The 14,080-nt window shown below is 37.5% G+C and overlaps 2 protein-coding genes across 2 annotated transcripts; one reads left to right on the top strand and one right to left on the bottom strand.

Moving 5' to 3' along the window:
* The first annotated feature begins 7,876 nt into the window (after positions 1 to 7,876).
* On the top strand, positions 7,877 to 8,284 carry LOC104887352 (uncharacterized). Its single transcript, XM_010671968.1, has one exon. It carries the CDS (start codon positions 7,877 to 7,879, stop codon positions 8,282 to 8,284), a length of 408 nt encoding a protein of 135 aa, XP_010670270.1.
* Positions 8,285 to 9,677: 1,393 nt separating this feature from the next.
* On the bottom strand, positions 9,678 to 12,820 carry LOC104887353 (uncharacterized). The gene is made up of 5 exons (XM_010671969.1): positions 11,446 to 12,820; positions 11,103 to 11,331; positions 10,552 to 10,979; positions 10,017 to 10,234; positions 9,678 to 9,929 (listed from the first exon to the last, which is right to left on the bottom strand). The coding sequence occupies exons 1-5, from the start codon at positions 12,818 to 12,820 to the stop codon at positions 9,678 to 9,680; spliced, it is 2,502 nt and encodes an 833-aa protein (XP_010670271.1).
* Between the last annotated feature and the right edge of the window lie 1,260 nt (positions 12,821 to 14,080).

The raw sequence follows: 14,080 nt of genomic DNA, 5'->3' as shown, positions 1-14,080 counted from the left end.
AGCCTTTGTTTCTTTAAAATATATCAAATTAGGATAAGATGTTAGAATATGGTAGGAATGGAAGAATAAATATGTACACAAATAAAAATAAAATAAAAAAACTTTACCAATTCTTCACGAACACGAGCATGACTCTTTGTACCAGTTGTAGAAATTGGCTTTGCTTTAGCCTTTGCAAGTGATTCTTTTCCCCGTTTGCTTCTCTTCTGTAAAAATTTGATGACATATAAAACTTTAGCATAAGAATGTACATATCATGTTACCCGTTTGCTTTAGCATAAGAATGTACATATCATGGTTCACAATTCACAAAATCATATTCAACACCTTTAAATATATGAACACAAATAAAATTTGAAGAAGGCTTTAAATGTGGAAAGACTATCAGCGGTTGATGTATGTTCTACTTTATATGTATATAGTTTTTTGTAAGTTACTTTCTATTAGATGTTTCAGTTTTTCTTTTGGTGTTTTTAAGTTGCACCACAGATGTGCTGCACTTGGTCCTTGTTGGGTAGCCTTCTTGAATGTTAAGGTTTCCTTTTAATAGAAGTATAGAATAAGTGACGTAGGTGGTTTAGTTTTTCTCAAGAGATGTTTGTTTTATATGTCATCATGTATGAATAAGTTGCATTCTTTTCATGGGAAGTTTTTTCTTAAAAAGCTTTGATAGTTGCTAGGCTTATTTTTGGCAATGGTTTTTTTTTATAAGTTTCTAATATGCACCGCCGTCACTTCAATAATTTTAGCAAAGATGCAATGTAAAGTTCTTAAATTTCAAATTAGTTAACTTAGATAATGTACATATCATGGTTCACAATTCACAAAATTATATTCAACACCTTTAAATATATGAACATAAATAAACGCACCTGTCCCTCATCGGATCTCCAGAAATTAACAAGGCTAATCCACTGATTATTATCTACATCCGTTGGACACCGATTATGCAAAATGGTAATGTCTTCATCGTCATTATAATATTTTCCTTAAGTAACACTTGTAATCCTTCCATTTAAATCCAACTGATTTCAATATTCAATACTCACTAGCTTTTGGATAAAGAAATCTTGCCTGAAAAATACATGAGTAAAAAGAATACTAGTATAAAAGGGAGTGTGAATTTACAATAATTAATGTTCAATCTTTCAAAAAGTAAAAATATAAAATTGAGATTGTAATTTTGATTACCTCAACTTCCTTAAATATCATCTTTTCATTGTTCTTATTGCAACCTTTTTTCAGATGATCCCATCTTGTATAGCTTAGAGAGCAAAGATCCCCATTTTTTGCAATTGTCCCTAAATAAGCACCAAGTACCCCCCCTTCTTCTCCAATAGGTTGCATCTCCTTATTGACATCGAGAACAATTTGATGGCCTTTAGGCAGATTCCATATATCTGCTAACACAGTTTTTCCACGCTTTTTATTTCCATTGGAATCTGTTTCCATTAAAAGTGCAACATCACATCTTACTTGCATGAGCTCAAAGACAAGTTAAAATTTGCATGTATGGTAGAGAGTTTCTACTAGAACAATTATTGAATACTATATATCTAGGATCATGAACATAACGTATTTGAGAGAGAGAGTAAGAGAAAAAAAGAACGAGAAAGCTGAAGCGATTCTTCGAAACAATGAAACCCTAGAAAACCAGTCCACTTTTATGATCCAAACCCCCAAATTATCTTCCCTCCTCCATTACTGCCAGCTTGCCCAGCCAAAGCAACGCCGACTCCTCGTTTCTTGTGTATGGGCATTAATTTTTCTACTCATTTCATGTTGCTTTATCTATAAATCTCATCCTTATGCTCTCAAAAAAGCCCCAATTCAATTTAAAGGCTACTCTACTCTTTTTAGCCCTAAAAAATTATTAAATCTACATAATCATTTCCATAAAGCTTCGAGCGTGATTAGTAGATCTAATTTCCTTCCGATTTCGGTTGCTTGGCTGAGTCGTCATAAAGTTTTGCGTTTTTGCCTTAATCCAGCTGGGGATGCTAGGGTTTTGGGGTTTAGAGCATTAAATGCTCTGTTTCTCTCTCCTTCAAAAGTCGAGTGGTTCAATCCAAGGAGTTTTAGTGTGGCTGTTCAGATGGTTTATCTGGTGCGAAGTGATGGTTTTTCGATTAATCTTCTCCCCCTTTTCCAAAGAGGTAATGTTTTTTCTTGTCAGTGCATTAAATGTGATAGAACATCTCCTTATGGAGCTCAACCCCTCTCCTAGTCTCTCTCTCCCCTGTGCGAAGGTAGTTTTCTGCTATAAAAGGGGATCAAAGGTGAGTTATTACAACACACCAAAAATCCCCTTTCTCTTTATTCCTTATTCTCTGAATCATAATATTTCTGTTACTGGTTGTTTGCATTTAAGTATGAGTTCTACTAATTCCTTTAAAGATGCTGTGCTTGCTAACCCTAATTCTAAAAATACTCCTCCCTCTGCTGGTTCCTTTGATACTACTCCTACTGCTATTATTGCTTCGTCGTCTTCTGAGCATGCTCATAAGAATGATACTACCCCCCTCCCAAAGTGTCTTCCCCTCTTTCGAAAGACCCCTCTGCATTCCCTGAATCATGTGTTTTAGATGACCTCCCCCAGGTCAAGAAAGACATTTCAGAGTTATCTAAGTCATGTTTACTTGGAAAAATGTTGTCTGCTCCTTTAGATATTCATACAATAATTTCTCGTACTAAGGCTGATTGGAGAATTGTGAAAGGTGATGTTGATTATCTGGAAATGGGGAATGGGTGGATCCTCCTGAGATTTGCTAATCCTCAGGACCTTGCTCTGGCCTGGAGTGAGCGTCCTTGGCATATTCAGGGGGATTTGCTAGTTCTCCAGCCTTGGAAGCCTTCTTTTGATCCTTATTTAGAGGAAATCAGGTGGGTTGATCTTTGGGTGAGAATCCCAGGGCTTCCCACTGAGTTACTCAATTTTGATTCGATTGCTAACTTGTTGGCTTCTAATGACATTGGTGCCTTGATCAAGCTTGATCAAAGGTCTCTCCTAAGAAACAAAATCAGGTTTGCACGTGCTTGTGTTCGTGTGGATATACAAGGTCCTCTGTTGGAGTTTGCGGAGATCAGTAGGTCTGGTGATCTTGTGCATCGTTATGTTATATGGTACGAAGACTTTTCATCAGGTTGTTCTTTCTGTGGTGAGTTTGCTCACTTGATTGATGTTTGTCCTTTACTTAACTCTCCTAAGAAAGACATTACTATTCACCTTATGAAGAACCCTAAACAGCACACTCTTTATAAAACACTTGCTAAGGCTGCTGGGCGAGACCCTAACACTACCACTGCTGAGCCAGCAAGAGTGGTTTGTGTTAAGCCCAGGCACCTAAGTAAGAAGTCCATTTCAAAACATGTCAATGAGAAAAAATCTGAGTCTGCTAATGCTGCTGGTCTCCTTCCTATCCCTGCTGGTCAGATTGTTAATCATGGTATTATTATCAAGGATGCTGCTCATTCTGTTGCTAAGTTGCCTCCCCCAGTCCATGGGAAAGGAAAAGATAAGATGCTAGTGCCTGATCCCTACCATTCTAGTGACTCCTCTGATGATGAGGCTTTGATGTTCCCAAATCAAGTCTCTTCTCTTATTGCTTCTGTTGGAGGAGGGTTGAAGAGCTCTATGGATGTGGGAGTGCCCCTCATGTTGTCTTTGCCTCCTGCCCAGCTTGATATTGCTGCCCCTGTTGCTAATGAGTTTCAGACAAACCAGTTGGTCATTGTGACCAATCAGGTAAGTTACAGTCCTGCTGCCCTCAATGAATCTGAAAATAACTACCTGCTGGATGATGAAACTTCTGATGATCTGGGTGAGTTAAATGCATTTGCGGAAAATTCCTTCCACTCTATTCATTCAGACAGCTCTCTTGTTAGGCAAATTTAACACATGGGGATGGATCCTTCCTTCCCTGTGGAGCTCTCCTCTCACTTTGGCTCAGCAAAAAGAAGATTTGAAGACAATGATTGTGATGATGATGCCTCTTCAGCCCTAAAGAGGAAGAGGAACTAATTTTCACCCCCCCCCCTTATTAGACATGGTTTATGCCTAGCTTTTGTTGGTTTTGTGGTCTGTAATTGTTAATCCATGTCGATTGGTTTTTGGAATATCCGTGGTGGTGTTAGAAAGCATGCTCTAGAAGAATCAAAGGATTTTTGTATTAGTAACAACATAAAAATTTTAATGTTGTGTGAGGTTAAAGCTCAATCCCCCCCTCCCAAGTAACTGCTAGTGCAGTTGGTTTCCAGTTTTATGATTCAGTCCCTACTATAGGGTTTGGTGGGGGTATTTGGTTATTTTGGAAGAATTGTAGTATCAATCCCTTCTCTTTATCAGTTGTTTATAAATCATCTCGCTTGTTAGCATGTGAAATTAGCCTCTTAAATTTAAATATTCAATATATTGCGGTTTTTATATATGCCCCAGCTCGCAAAGAATGGAAATCTGAGTTTTGGAACGAGTTAATTTTGTATGTAAATTCTTTATCCCTTCCCTTTATAATATTAGGAGATTTTAATGAAATTTCTCAAATCTCGGATAAACTTGGTGGAGCTCAATACAACTCTTCCAGATCCCTCATCATGCAAAATCTTTTTAGTAATGTCTCATGTATTGAAATAGCGTTTGTAGGCCAACGTTTTACTTGGCGAAAAAAGAAGGCTGGTCATAATAATATATTTGAAAGGCTAGATAGAGGTGTTGCAAGCTCTTCTTGGCTTGGTATTTTCCCGCAAGCTAAAATAAAGCACCATGTCTTTACATCATCTGACCACTGCCAAATCTCTTTAGACTACCTGCCTAAAGAAAGTTCTAAGCCCCCCCCCCCCCTTCAGATTCGAAAAGATGTGGTGTTCCAGGAAGGACTACGACGCTCTCGTCAAGAGAACTTGGTGTACCAGATTTAATGGTTTGCATATGTTTAATTTTACCCAAAAGTGTAAACTTTTAAAAGCCAACTCTAAGGAATGGAACAAGACCCAGTTTGGTAATATTTTTCGTCAAATCCGCCTAGTAGACCAGCAACTCCTTGAAGTTCAATCTAAGTTATTATTGCTCCAAGACGATGTATCTCTCCAGAATAGGCAAAATATTTTGCTAACAAAGAGATCTAAGTTAATGGAATATAATCTTCAGTATTAGAAACTGAAAAGTAAAACCAATTTTCTCCTTTTAGGAGATACTAATTCTAAATTTTATCATACCCATGCAACTATTAGAAGAAATCGAAATCAAATTAAAGAATTCGTCACGTCTACCTCCCAAGTTATCTCACAACCGTCGTTAATAGCAAATGAGATCACTCAAGCTTTCAAGGAAAGATTTATCTCTAATCCGGGTTGCTCGTTTGACACTAATGTTGATTTTCATCTCCTCTCTCCTATGATGTCTCACGATGATAATTATTTCTTGACTTCTATTTGCACCAAGGAAGAAATTAAGGTGGTTGTGTTTGACCTTGCCCCGGATAAGTCTTTAGGTCCTGATGGTTACCCCCCTTTCTTCTTCCAAAAGTACTGGGGATTAATTGGTAATTCAGTCTGTCGGGCAGTCCAAGCCTTTTTTCACTCTGGTAAAATGCTAAAAGAAATTAATCACACTTTCCTTGCCCTTATTCCAAAAATGACAACCCGTCTACAGTTAACCACTTCCGCCCTATAAGTTTATGTTCCACTATCTATAATATCATTTCGAAAATTCTTACTAGTAGATTAAAAGTTGTTTTGGGAAAAATTATTCATCACCTGCAAGGAGCATTTGTTCCGGAAAGGTTGATCCAAGACAATATTCTTATAGCCCACGAGGTGTTCCATGCATTCAGACATAAAAAAGGTAAGGAAGGTTAGGTAGCTATTAAACTTGATATGGAAAAAGCCTACGATAGATTGGAATGGGATTATATTCTCATTACGTTGGCAAAACTTGGTTTTAGCCCTGTTTGGATTCATTGGATCCAAAGCTGTATCTCTTCTGCGTCTTTCTCAGTCCTTGTCAATGGTATTCCGGGTGACCGATTTTTTCCCTCTCGGGGGATCCGCCAAGGCGATCCCCTATCCCCATATCTATTTATTTTATGTGCGGAATTGCTTGCTAGAGAGATTTCTCATGCAAGTAATAGTCCGGACAAGCTAGTAGGTGTGCAGATAGGTAGAACTGGTGTGAGAATTCCTTTCTTAACATTCGCTGATGATACCATGATTTTCGCTAAAGCGTCAGATCTTAGCTGTCTGAAAATAAGACAAATTTTAGACAAATACTGTTCCATGTCTGGCCAGCTGGTTAATTATCATAAATCTGCTTTTCAATGCTCCCCAAATGTCTCCCCTTCTTCAAAAGCTAATTTTGCTGCCATTCTTGGAATGGTTGAAATGTCTTCAATGGGAGACTATTTGGGTTATCCTATCATAGATTCCAGGGTCTCTAAGGAGACCTTTGCTGGGGTAATATCCAAAACTGTAAACCAGCTCCCCAAGTGGAAGGCCAATGCGCTTTCTCAAGCTGGTAGAACGGTGCTAATCCAGTCTAATCTGGCATCGAAAGCCAGTTTTCAAATGCAAAGTTTCTCTCTCCCAAGACAAGTTCTTGTTAAACTGGATTCTACTTATAGAAATTTTTTCTGGAACAAGGATATTTCTGCGAAATCAGCTAACCTTATTGGTTGGCACAAAGTCTGTCAACCCAAAAAATTTGGGGGAGTAGGGATCCGTAAAGCTGAGGTGAATAATGTTGCGCTCCAGTTAAAATTACTTTGGAAGCTTATCTCTTCTCCTGAAAACATTTGGGTCAAACTAGTCTGGAAGAAATATGTTCTCAATGATGATCTCCTTTCTTCGTTCTAGAATTCCACCCTCTGCTTCCTGGCAATGGAAAAATCTGATGGCCCATCGAAAAGTTTTTAGACAAGGGCTTAGATGGATTATTGGGAATGGTCAAGATATAAAATTCTGGTCTGACAACTGGGTTTTCCAATTTCCCCTCGCCTCTAAGGTGTCTCCTACTCTTAGCACTGAGGAGCTAATGGTTGGTGAGTGCTTTCTGGAGTCTGGTGTCTGGGATTATCCCAAGCTTCTCACTCTTGTTCCCCCCTCTATAGCCAAGATCATTGTCTCGCTCTTCCTTCCTGTGTACCCCCAAAAAGATAAACTGGTGTGGGGTCTCACTACGGATGGTGAATATTCTGTCAAATCAGGAGCTTCCCTTGTCCAAAGCATTCCGAGTGGTATCACTCAAAAAGTCGAGTTTATTTGGATTTGGGATCTTTGTGTCCCCCCAAAAATAAAAAATTTCCTTTGGAAAGCCTGTCATGATGGGATTGCTACTACTAGTCGATTAGAAAAAAGCCATATCTTTGTCCCCCAAAATTGTTGTTTTTGTGACAACCCTTCAGAGACTTTGTGTCACTTATGTTTCGAGTGTCCCTTCACAAGGGATGTTTTATCTTGCTTATCGGACAATTATCAGTGGCCCACTCTCCCTCTGTGGGTCTCTTCTCTGGATCTCTCTTCTTTTAGATCTGCTGTGGAAGTGTGCCACTCTAATCTCTCCTTGGCAGACTTAACTCTTTTTATAATTTCCTGGTGGCATGTCTGGTATTTTAGAAACAAAATTGTTTTTAACAATGACAACACTTCCTTTTCTCAAGCTACTGTCATTATTAGCTCTTATGTCAGGAATTGGGATAAAGCTTCTTGCTCCCGGCCTGAAGACATTCCCCTTCGCCTCCCTCTTTCTTCTGCTACATAGCTTCCCCCTCGTTCGGGCTCGAATCTTATTTGGGAGGCTCCGCCTCCCAACTTTTGTAAACTTAACTTTGATGGTTCCAAGCTTGCAAATGGCCAAGCTGCATATGGGTTTGTCATTCGGAATAATATGGGTGAAGTCTTGATGGCTTCGGCTAAAGCCTTAGGGGACCACCAGTCCATTATTCTAGCTGAAGCTATGGGTATGTATGAAGGTATAAAAGGAGCTAAGTCTCTTAGTATTAGCAATCTGATTATAGAAGGTGATTATCTGACGGTTATCAACTCCTTAAAGCAACTCCACAAGCCTCCCTGGTCTATTTCTAACAGTATTTGTGATGCAGTTTCGCTGCTGCTTTGCTTTGATTCTGTGGTGATTCGGCATTGTTTTCGGGAGGCCAACCGTGCTGCAGATTTCATGGCGCACAAGGGTCATTGCTTCCAGAGTGTGCTGGTTTGGTCCCCCCCGTATTGTATTGACTTTTCCCTTCTCATCCGCAAGGATGTTTTAGGTTGGCCTCTCATTAGGGGAGGGTAACTTAAGGTTTTTTTTCTCCGTATAAAAAAAAATAATGAACATAACATATTTTTGAATGCCCGTCAACATGTTAAGGTTGTTATTTAATGATTTAAGGGCATGCCACACTTGCACTTGCTAGTTGCCAGCCAAAGTACTTTGTTGTACTTTAAATTTATAAAGATGAGTTGGCATATGTACTGTTGCAGCTCTGGGTATCGTGGTGCACTTTTAGCTAGTCTTATTACTAGAGTGAATATAATATACGCATGCTTCTGATTGGATCTGGAATTTATAAGGATTAAGCCACTATCAAGTCAATGAGCAAATATGGCGACTACAGGTGACTATTTTCATATTTATGTGTTGACATTATGTTATCAAGATGATATACTAGAAATGTTCTATGCCTCTATCTTATCTAAATATCTCTCCCTTGTCCTAGCTCTGCTTGATGCATCCAAGGGAGTTAATGTAGCTCGTTTAATTTAGAATCTAATCTTACATAAGAAAAATAAAAAGTTCATTGCAGTTGGTGCTATGCTGCCCTGTGGATCATCTCTTATAAATTAGATACCCCATGTTAATACATAGAAAAATGAAAGTCTTAAAGAGTACAGAAAGTCTCGCATAAGCATGCCACATTGTAAAGTAAGTCGTGCATAAAATACACATACTAATTATCAAAATATTATTAAAATTAACTACATGAGAAACTAATTATTAGAATTAAGTCTAACTTGGGCATCTGCTAACACAGCTTTTCCACGCTTTCTATAATATGGCATAACTTATAACTTATTGGTACAGATGAACTACTATAGATCATTACTAGTTAAAAACCTCACAAGAATTAACTTAATTAGAGATAGATATGGAAATACTCTACCTTGCACAATATAATCATAAACTCGATGTTCTTCATGTTGATCATGAGATGTAGACCCTTCAATATTTCCTTGATTTTGGGCAGAAGAAACACTTTGATGTTGCTGAATCTCATCCCTAATTCTTGAGTTATTTGGCTCTGAGTTGTTTGGTTACACTACACTTCTACCACTTGTTTCATTCATACTTGTATTAACCGCAATTCTTTGCAACCTCTTATGACCCTTGTGATTAGCCATTAACCTATAAATAAAAATACAAGATAATGACAGAAACAGAACACTAACAATAAAAATTATATTATCAATATATAAGTGTGTCACAAAACAAACAACCAAAATGCACATAACCCAGATAATGAATAGTTTTCATCATAATGTCCTAGAAACTAGAAAACTATAACCAAATTAAAAAAAAATCCATATAATCAATATAATTATTTAAAACTACTCATCATCAACCTCGATTCCTTCCACACCCGTCCTAACCCATCTAGTATTCCCATCAACATCACTAGGTATTATATTCAAAAAGAAACATGGTATGGATTTGTCTCACAATCTTCCTGCATATCATCTTCACCTAAGTTATACACATCCTTGGGCTTCATATTTATAGCAACTGACCAATCCGCATTAACATGATCTTGTATGTAGAATACTTGTTCCGCTTGTGTTGCAAAAATATACGGCTCATCTTCTAATCTTTTCCCCGTTTGTGTCAAGCGAGAGGTATTGACAAGTGTATAACCAGAGTTGTCCTGGCCTTTTTTACTGCCCTTCCAATGGTAGCATCAAACAAGTTACATTTAAATAATATCACTGAATATATACCCTCCTAAGTATTTCAATTCGATGACATCTACTATTTTCCCATAGTATGCAACATCTCCCAAAATTGGATTCCTATCATTTGCACTCGCATAGCTTGATGTCTTTGCAATTACAACGACACCACTATTTTGAGTACACTTGTCATAGCGTTTGGCTCTATAAGTAAAACCATTGACATTGTATCCTTGGTATTTTGTGACAACATCAAGTGGACCTCTTGCGAGCATGCGTATTTCTTCTCTCAGAAAACCTATGCCATTTTTTCACTCCAATTTATCCACCTATTGCAAATGTAGTACCGTTAATTATCAATGTAATGAATAAATTAAAAAAAAGTCTTAATTATGATGCTTACATGTTTCTTAAACCAATCATGAAAAGGATTCATGTTGTAAACGCTCAATATCTTTCAATGATAGGCGTCTTGGACGACTACGTCTCTTAAGTTCTGAAGCATGTTCTCTACATACACAATTATATGTTAGGATAGAATTATTAGTAGGTCACTAAGTAGCACGTAACGATGTGCTTGTATCTTGTTCATTTGGGTAATAGTGCGTGTCATACGCTTCCCAGTAGGCTTTCCAACTTGTGAGAAGAATGAAAACTCTCCTGGAATAACTGAAGAATCTACTTGTGCAATATCGTCATATATTCCCAAAAGTTTACTTAATCTAGAGTTGAATCCTTGAAGGTAACGTGAACAAAAATTGGCAAAATCCAAAGCCGAGATTGCTTCGGCAATGGAAGCCTCAGGATGAGCCTTGTTACGCACATGGGACTTTAATGAGCCAAGATATCTTTCAACAAAATACATCCACCTAAACATCACTGGTCCTACAAGCTTTGTTTGGGTTTCTAGATGAACAACTAAATGCGCCATCACAGTAAAGAAACTAGGTGGAAATATCTTCTCGAGGTGGCACATGATGACAGGTATTTGTTTCTCAAGTTGTTTAAGGTCATCCACACGTACATTCTTACTACATACTTCTCTAAAATAGCCACATAAATCAGATAAAACCCCTACTACATCCGTTGAGAGAAGCCCTCGTAATGCAATAGGAAGGATTTATTGCATTAAAATATGACAGTCATGGCTTTTTAGCCCAATAAACTTGGCTTGTTGAAGATTTACACATCGAGAAATGTTTCCAGGATAACCATTTGGAACTTTAATTCCATGAAGCGTTCTACAGAAAACTTGCTTTTCATTTCTAGACATTGTGTATGCAGCAGGTGGCAAATACCACTTATTTGAATTTTTCTTCTCTAGGTGAAGTTCCTTCCGTATTCCTAATTCTTTCAAATCAAGGCGAGCTTTCAGATTATCTTTAGACTTTCCTTCTACATTCAACAATGTATTAATCACATTATCACACACATTTTTTTCTATGTGCATAACATCTAAGTTGTGTCTAATTAAGTGAGACTCCTAGTAAGGCAATGACCACAAAGGACTCTTTTTCTTCCAAGTGTTCGAACTAGAGAATTCTGAAATCTCCTCTATTTGGTGCAACTCATCTGTCCCTGTTCGATCCATGGGTGCTGCTCTTAATTCTTCCTCTCCATTAAAAGCTTCCTTATTCAGTCGAAATGCATGGTCGAAATCTAACCAACGACGATGAGCCCAAAAACAATACTTGTGACCATTTGTTAGCCACTTGGAAGCTGTGTCAATGTTGCAACAAGGACATGCCTTTTCCCCATGTACACTCCATCCGGAGAGCATTCCATAAGCTGGAAAGTCGCTGATTGTCCATAATAGCCCAACACTCATATTGAAATTTTCATCCTTAAAAGCATCATAAGTCTCACTCCCAATATTCCAAAGCTCGAGCAACTCATCAATAAGGGGCTGCATATATACATCAATTTTGTTTCCAAGACTAGTTGGACCGGGAATTAGTGTTGAAAGGATAAGAGATGACTTTTTTAAATATAACCATGGGGGCAAATTATACGGCACCAAAACTATAGGCCAACAACTATGAGTAGAGCTCATCATCCCAAAGGGATTGAAACCATCACTAGCAAGTCCAAGCCTAACATTGCGACTATCTTTACCAAATTCAGGATACCTACTATCAAAGTTCTTCCAAGCTTCTGAATCAGCCGGATGCCCTAAAACCTCTTTGTTCTCTATACGTTCATCAGCATGCCACCTCATCAAGGAGGCAGTGCGCTTCGACATAAACAATCTCTTAAGTCTAGGCTTTAAAGGAAAATAGCGTAATACTTTCGCGGGAGTTCCTTTTTTCTTCTTTCGTCCTGTTGAAGTAGTCTGCTCACTTACTCTTTTCCACCTAGAAGCACCACAAACTGAGCAATTATCATCATTGGCCTTATCCTTCCAATAAAGCTGACAGTGATTTGGGCATGAATGTATTTTAACATAGCCAAGGCCTAACTTCTGAGTGACCTTTATAGCCTCTGCAAATGACTTGGGTAAATTTGCACTATTAGGAATTGCAAGTTGAAAAAATCCTAGTAGGTGATCAAAAGACTTATTAGTCCATTTGTTAATACTCTTAATATGAAAAAGAAGTACTAAAAATGACAACTTGGTTAATTCACATCCGGGCCATAACTCTGTGTCAGCATCATTGAGAAGCGTATAAAAGTCTTGGGCTTCTTTATTTAGGCCATGAGTGCTTTGGTCAACGTTCTCGCTTATGTTTGGTTCATCATCTCTATGACCATATGCGTCATGCACCAACTGCAGCATATCTGTATATGATAAAATCTCATCTTCTATCATAGGTTCGGAAGGACTTGAAATTGGAACTTGATCCACTTTTTCACCATGAAAAATCCAAATTGTGTAATTATGCATCATTCCGAAGCAAGTGCAAATTTACATCATCTGGACTCAAAAGCTTGTGATTAACGCACTTCATACAAGGACATCTAAGTTTACCATCACATGTTAAAGTCTTAATAGCATAACTCATAAACCCTTCAACTCCTAGTCGATATTGTGCTGCCTTTATTGGCCAAGTCAAATTTTCTTTAGTTGGCCTCAAATCCATGATCAACTAAACTGGAAAAAAGAAAAAAGGCATTCAAATTTCATGATTAATAATGGGTTACATATTACATATACACGATAAATTTGACAATAGGTAACAGTATATTAACTAACTTACACACTAACAGAACTTGATCCACTTTCTTTTATTTTATTTTATCCCTTTTCAGCTCTTTTTTATTTCAAACAATATCTATTTTACTTTCTTCTTAATAAATTTAATCTATAAAAGCATATAGTTTGAATAAATTTACCAAAATCTTGTCGACTCTTGTCAAGTAATCTGGATGATTTTTCACAACTACCTTACGTTATTCAAATCTAATAAAACCATAATTGACAATTCTCCTCCACAAATTTAATCGCCATTAATCCCACCTATGTTGAGCAACAAAGCAAACCATTCTCTTATTATCTCCTCCATCCACTTGCACTTTTTAGCAAGTCAAAGCAAACAAATATCATAACTCAGGCTATGCAGTGAAAATGCACCACAATTATAGTAGACGAAAACCAAAAGGTAGGATATATAAAAACCTTCACAAAAGAAAAAGATTATAAAAGGCAAAAACCGAGAAAGCTCATAAAAAAATCTTAAATAAACCCAAAAAAAGTAAATTTTTTAGGATAAAAAAATCATGGGTTTTGACTAAAACTCAATACTTGTCTAAATTTACAATGAACCAACAATATCAAGCAATGCGGTTACTTGGGGATCACAAGGACCAGGTGTAGTTTTACAAAAACTATTAGTAAACCCCAATATAATGTGACTTGAACACCATTACCAAAAGAAGGCATTGGTCCTTGAAGCTTATTGTTCTGCAAAGTTATATTCACCAACTTTGGTAAATTACTCAAAGAAGGTGGAATTACACCACTTAAATGGTTATCTCTGAGCTGCAGATCAAACAATGAAGTGCACTTAGATAAATCAGGGATCGGACCAACGTGTCTTGAACCCAAACTTGAGCTAGATTAGGCATCTTCCCAAGCACATCAAGGACACCAGAGAGTCCTTGTTTTTGGTTAAAATACTAATATTGATATTCTGCATCTTAATGA

The sequence above is a fragment of the Beta vulgaris genome, chromosome 2, assembly GCF_026745355.1.
Source record: "Beta vulgaris subsp. vulgaris cultivar EL10 chromosome 2, EL10.2, whole genome shotgun sequence".
Classification (NCBI taxonomy): Eukaryota; Viridiplantae; Streptophyta; class Magnoliopsida; order Caryophyllales; family Amaranthaceae; genus Beta; species Beta vulgaris.
Note: the sequence above shows the minus strand (reverse complement) of the source record. Positions and strands in the feature narration are given on the sequence as shown.

What these genes read in the sequence shown, in the direction of transcription:
- LOC104887352 (XM_010671968.1), top strand. Translation starts at nt 7,877, where the DNA reads ATGGGTGAAGTCTTGATGGCTTCGGCTAAAGCCTTAGGGGACCACCAG.
- LOC104887353 (XM_010671969.1), bottom strand. Translation starts at nt 12,820, where the DNA reads ATGCATAATTACACAATTTGGATTTTTCATGGTGAAAAAGTGGATCAA. An exon ending in GTAAATCTTCAACAAGCCAA is followed by an intron (nt 10,980 to 11,102) that starts GTTTATTGGGCT and finishes TGGCTATTTTAG; the next exon opens with AGAAGTATGTAGTAAGAATG. An exon ending in TGGAAAGCCTACTGGGAAGC is followed by an intron (nt 10,235 to 10,551) that starts GTATGACACGCA and finishes AAAATGGCATAG; the next exon opens with GTTTTCTGAGAGAAGAAATA.